The sequence below is a fragment of the Octopus sinensis genome, linkage group LG3, assembly GCF_006345805.1.
Source record: "Octopus sinensis linkage group LG3, ASM634580v1, whole genome shotgun sequence".
NCBI lineage: Eukaryota > Metazoa > Mollusca > Cephalopoda > Octopoda > Octopodidae > Octopus > Octopus sinensis.
In genome coordinates this window covers 74,515,683-74,522,300 of record NC_042999.1, presented here as the reverse complement: position 1 = coordinate 74,522,300, position 6,618 = coordinate 74,515,683, and the positions used below count along the sequence as shown (strand labels likewise).

At 36.6% G+C, this 6,618-nt stretch overlaps 1 protein-coding gene across 1 annotated transcript in view; it reads left to right on the top strand.

Moving 5' to 3' along the window:
• The first annotated feature begins 1,677 nt into the window (after positions 1-1,677).
• LOC115209480 overlaps positions 1,678-6,618 on the top strand; it is a 447,652-nt gene continuing 442,711 nt past the window's right edge. Inside the window, exons 1-2 of the mRNA XM_036501652.1 lie at positions 1,678-1,696; positions 1,827-2,174. Of these exons, the coding sequence (XP_036357545.1) occupies positions 1,678-1,696; positions 1,827-2,174 (367 nt within the window). The remainder of the gene's footprint in view (positions 1,697-1,826; positions 2,175-6,618) is intronic.

Sequence of the window (6,618 nt, the reverse complement as noted above, 5' to 3'; positions counted from 1 at the left end):
CTCCTGTTTGGATGGGTTTGAGGGAGTATCTAGCTTCTTTTGTGGCTGCAGTGGCTGCTGCATATATTATGTCAATTAGCTCAGTGATATTGCTATTTGTTTCAGTGGCTATTAGTTCTGTGATGGCCAGGTTTATGCTATTTATTATTGATGTTGTTTTTTTGTCTATTTTGATTTTTGGGTGGTATGGTCGGTGATCCATTGAGATCTGTGGTTTTCAATTCTTTGATTATTCTAGTTTTTATAGTATCATAATCATTAGGTTCCCCTTCGTTGTTTCCAGGTTTTAGATTTGGTTCACTTTCTTTCTCATACGTGTGTTTTGGTTTGATGCTTTTTGTACATTATTATACATCCCTACGGTCTGGGTTTGTTGTTTTTTGTTTACTTCGTTTTTGTTGGAAATGTTACGTTTGTCTTCGTGTTTTACTATTTCAGTGTTTATATCATTTGGTATTGTTGTGTGGCTTCTAATTACATTTTCCTGATGTATTATTATTATCATTATTATTATTATTATTATTATTATTATTATTATTATATTATTATTATTATTATTATTATTATTATTGAACAAATTGCTTTGACATTTTCTCTATCTTTAGATTCTGAGTTCCATTTCAGCCAAGGTTGCGTTTCCCTTTCACCCTTTTCAGGTCCATAAAATGAGTACCATTTAAATACTGGGATGGATGTAATCAACTGGCCTATCCTCCTAAATTTCAGGCCTTGTCGCCTTATTATCATTATCTATACTGGCATTTGTTTCTCTACTGAAATATGTATGTGAATGCCAAGCATTGCCAAACATTTAGTCTATCATTTTTGTATGGGTTTTCTCTTTTTCAGCTATCTTCCTACTTCTCCATTTTCTTTCTCTTTCTTTTTTTTTTATTTAAAAAAAAATTTCTTTATATATATATATATAGTGGTTAGAGCGTCGAGCTTACGATCGTGAGGTTGTGAGCTCGAATCCCGGACTGGGCTGCGTGTTGTGTTCTCGAGCAAGGCACTTTATTTCACGTTGCTCCAGTTCACTCAGCTGTAGAAATGAGTTGCGACGTCACTGGTGCCAAGCTGTATCGACCTTTGTCTTTCCCTGGATAACACTGGTGGCATGGAGAGGGGAGGCTGGTATGCATGGGCGACTGCTGGCCTTCCATAAACAACCTTGCCCGGACTTGTATCTAGGAAGGTAACTTTCTAGGTGCAATCCCATGGTCATTCATGACCGAAGGGGGTCTTTACCCTTTATATATATATATATATATATATATATTTGTTTTTGTTTTTTTTGCATAATAATTTTTCCATGCTTTACAAGACAGGTTAGTTTATTTGTTGAATCAGTTGAATATACTAATCAATGCATCTCTTGTTGCAACCAATCCATTGTGAAATGTTTTTTGTTTAGTCATTCATATTGAAGTAAATGGTTATAGACAAACTGGAACTAATGATTTTGCTGAGATCAACAGTGCAGCTTTTTCTTTCATTTTATATGTATAAGACTGCAATCAAATATTTTACTATCTTATTTCAAGAAACATGTTTTCTACCTTCATAAAATCTACTTTGCACTGGATGCTTTTATAGTCAGTGGAAAGGTAAAATGGTAGAGTGCCAGGTCAAGTGACTTAGTTTCATCCTTTCACAATCAGTAACTGAAAATGAACAATGGATCCACAAGTTCCTCGTTAGAAAATTACTAACTTATTGTTACTATGTATTTTGGATTTATTATTAGATTAGTCACTATTTTGACAACTTTATTTTAAACCACATACCAATGTTAATGTATTTTGCTTATTTTCCTTATTTTACAGATACAAACAATTACTTATACATTTATTCAAGAACAGATACTGAAAATTCAGAAGTTTACATACGGTCACCTCAAGCAGATGTGAAGGAAAATTCTAGTGTCACCTTCAAATACTTAATGAGAGGACCTATGAAAGAATTTGCACTCTTTACTTATGACTCTTATTCATCGAAGGAATTGTTGTGGTCTTCAAATTTCAATGATATTCCTGAATTCATTACTGCTTGTGTGGATTTTCCAAATTCAACAACATTCGGGCTGAATTTTCAGGGTACAGTAAATGCTAATTCATATTGGGACGGATATATATACTTGGATGAAATTGAAGTCCATAATGAAACATGTAAATGTAAGATTCAAAGTATTTTCATTTTAAATTCAATTTTTTCTTGATTTAATTCAAATTATGAGGTGGTATCAAAAAGTTCCTAGATTAGTTCTGTAGTGTACCAACAGATGGCAGCATACAGTTGCATGCACAGTGAGAGCTAGCACTGACCTTCATGATGCAGTGTGTTGCGTGACATTGCTGTGGTTACATTGCAAGTTGTGAAATTTTTGTTTTTGTGATCATGTCTATGGTTGGAGTCTGCAATTTTTATCATGGACAGAAAGTTAGAACAAAGAGCCAGGGCAAAAGTTTGCATTAAACTTGGGAAGTCTGCTACAGAGACATTGAGCATGCTTTGGCAAGCTTGCAGTGAATAGGCTGTGGGTTGTACACAAATGTTTTGAGTGGTTCAGGCACACAACAGACTCACAGCTCATTGAAGAGCATGCGCCTCACTTTTTTTGTCATCTGTAGCATTGTGCATCAAGAATTCAGCCCCCAGAGCCAGACTACCAATCAAGAGTTCTGCTGTGAGGTTTTGAAGTGTTTGAAGGAGGACATTCAGCAAAAGCAACTGGATCTGTAGAACATGAAGAATTGTATTCTTCATGACAACAATGCATCCTATCACTTAGCTCTCCACATTCGTGAGTTTCTTGCCCCAAACAACATAGTGTCACTTCTGCACCTACCCTAGTCATCAGATTTAGCACCTGTGGATTTCCATATCTTTCCCATGATGAAAGTGCAGTTCAAAAGATTCCATTTCAACACCATTGTCAAGGTCTTTGACTCACTTGCTGAAAACTGCTTCCAGGCTGGATTCCAAAAGTGACAGGAATGCTGGGATTGGTGTATTGGTGCACAAGGTGACTATTTCAAAGTAGATGATGTTAAAACTTAAATAAATATGTTATTTAAACATAACTAGTCCAAGAACTTTTTGATATCATCTTGTACTTTTTCTGATATTTTTGAATCCATTTTCCCATGCTTGCATTGTTAGAATTGTTTCTGTTGCAGTAATAATTTTTACAGTTTTGGATTCCCACCTTAGTTTGAAAACAGAGTGGCACCTGTAGACAGGCAACTGAGACAATTAGGGGCACAACACAATGGCTGAAGTGAAGTTTCAATATGTAACCATACAATCAGTCATCTAATAATTTAACATGATAATTATTGTCACTTGTAAATCATCCTATATGTATTAAACAATACTGATCTATATAGATTTACAATATGATCTTTGAGCTTTGTATTATCCATAACTTGGCAGAAAGTAAATTGATTCAATATTGCAATCACATTACAAATTCATAAATTAAAAGAATATATTTTCAGCATTTGACCTGTTTTGCAGTAGACAATTGAAATATAATTTCATACATAAAAATCTATTTAATGTCTTCCGAAATTATTCTCACAAAATCTTTCACTTGGCATATAAAGATATTTAAATTGACACTTATTTTGTCACCTAACTGTTGTCAGATGATCAAATAATTTACTTGACTTTTCTCAGATCAGAAATTTCTCAAATGTATAAAATTGTAAAATATGCTACTTATACATATTGTGATCAAATAGGTTTCATAAAGGTTCTGGATATTTTCACCTTAATTTTGAGATGCCATTTCTCTTCAAAAACACAAATCTTTTCCTTCATACTAGAAATTCTAACACTAAAATATCTATCTCCGTATTGGTCAATGTCTGTTTTTTTTCATTAGCTAAATCTAAAGAAAGAAGCTGTACCCATGGCCTTCATATGCCTTTCAAGACCATTAAGAATTATACCATTGATGTTCCATACAAGCAGGTCAACACTGTAAAAATATCTGTGGAAGGAGGGAATTCTAAGGCCAACTTTCTGGAGAAGTAGGCTTGTGTGCAGTGGTTAGTAGAGTTTGGGTAGAGTTGGAGTCAACATGAGTGGTGAGGAGAGATGAGAAAGTTGAAAGTGTTAAAGTGGAAATGACATAAGACATGCTTACTGTGAGGTGCAGAGGTAGTTGAAGTAACACTAGAAGAGACAGAGATCTTATCTATGTGTGACTATGAAAATCAATTAAGCAGACTTCTGTCACGTGGTTGCTTAGTCATCGTTGTTATGGTGGTTTCTTGAAAACCATCATCTTGAGGTCTAACTAGCTGTGTGTGCAAAGAAATGGAGCAACTCACAAACTTTTAACTTTTAACATATTTATTGCTGGACATAATTTATTGCTTTGGCTGATTACAAAAGAAAGATGCTTATAATATAACCGCCAACTTGGAAGAGAGTAGCATACTGTGTCTGTAAAAGGCTAGCTGTGGTACATCGGATATAAGTGTTCAAAATCGTTTCTTGCTTGAGGTGGTATGCCTTCTGTGAGTACCAAAGGTGTTCTGGATAAATGCCCATGGCTGTTTGGCCAAGTTGGCTGCCAAACAGTTCTTTACAGGGTGAAAAAGGGACAGATTTTATATCATCTGAAGAACTTTATCACACCACAGCTTCATGATGACTGGTCAATTTATTGACTAATTGAGTGACATTGTGGTGGCTTACTCATGATCCCTAACTGAATATGTTACAGCTGGGGTTCAAATCCCTATGCTTTCTTAGGATGCAGTCATTACTGTTCTGTGAATGGACTTGGTTAATTGAAAGTTAAGTGCTTTGGCTATGAATAACTGACAACATATGGCCACTAATTCTTGAACTTTATGACTGTTTTTCAGCACTCTGCTTTCTGTTCACTAATATAACATGCAAATTTGGCATAAACAAATTGCAGCTTGCATAAACAACCAAGAAGCAGAATATTAAATAACAATACAATTCCATGTTAAGTAATTTCATAATAATTATTTTACATCCCTTACTCAGAAAAATTAATTATTGAACCTAGTATGATTTTTTGACAAATGAGAATTCCATTTGTCTGATTAATAAAGCTTCCTCCTCATTGTCTTTTAGAGTAAATTGTTGGACATTCCTTAAACTCTCATACCTTTAGCACAGTCCTCCAACAAACTCTGTATAACATTATCTTATAAGACTGCATCCTAGGATTAGTACAGGGATCCATTAGAAAGCCTTCCACATGTGCTTGAATGGAGACATATTGATGTATGCTGCATGCAAGAGGTAAGGTGAAGAGGGGCTTCAGCCAGAGTCCTCACAAGCAAAGCAGATAGATATAAACTCTTCTGGGAAGGTAATAGTAATGGAATAGGGGTGTGGGCATACTTCTTGCAGAGAAATGGGTAGATAAGGTCATAGAGGTAGTGAGGGTGTGCGATAGAGTACTTAAACCCAGGCTAGTTTTGCAGAATGGTATATCTACAATTATCTCTGCCTATGCCCTATAATCGGGCCTACCAAATGAACAGAAAGATCACTTTTATGATATTTTTCTGCAGGCTACCTCAAAGACAAGTGACAATGATCTCATCTTTGTGGCTGGAGATTTTAATGGGCATGTCAGACAGCAAACTGTTATCTTCCATGGTGTACATGGGGCCACGGAGTTAGTACCAGAAATGAAGAGGGAACTAGACTCCTAGAGTTCTGTGATGCAAATAACCTATTGATCTGCAACACCAACTTCAGGAAGCCAGCTAGCCACCTGATAATCTTTCAATCAGGTGACTCTGCTAGCCAGATTGATTTAATTCTTACCAGAGAGTGGGATGCATAGTTGCTCTTAAATACAAAGACCCTCCCTGGTGAAGAATGTGCCCCCCAGCATAGACCAGTTATTAGTGACTTTAGACTTGGGGCCTGAAGGATGCCAAAAAGCAGATCAATCTGGAAAAGAAGGATTGCAAGCTTAAGAACCCTTCATGTGGTCAGAGATTTAGGGATATCCTTATTGAGAAATTTAATGATAAGGAGGAGGAGCTACAGTCCTGACATAGAAGGCAGCTGGGAATTCCTGCGAGACAGCTTGCTGAGTGCTACAGACCAAATCTGTGGTTGGTGCAAAGTCCCTTCCAGGCAGAGGGTAACATGGTGGTAGAGCAATACTGTAGACAGGGCCTATACTGTAAAGAAACAGGCTTGGAAAGCCTGGAAGAGTTGGGGTAGCAGGAGAATGTATCAGATAGGCAAAAGAGAAGCTAGAAGACAGGTATATATAGCCAAGGGAGTAGCAGAAAAGAAGAAGTTTGCCAATGTTCAGCGACATGAGAACCAGAGAACTCAAGTATTTCGGATTGCAAGACAGTATGTGAGAGAAAACCATGATGTAATGGAGAGAAATGTGTCTGCATGGATGATGGTACCCTTGCATTTAATGATTCTGCAAAGAAAGAGGCTTGGAGATGCCATTATGAAACACTGCTGAATGTGGAGAATGGGGGGAGGAGAGTCTGCCAAAGGTTGACCCAATTGAGAGACCAGCTACCCAAATCAACTGTACCCTGGCAGATAAAGCAATTAAGGATATGAAGACAGGAAAAGCACCTCACC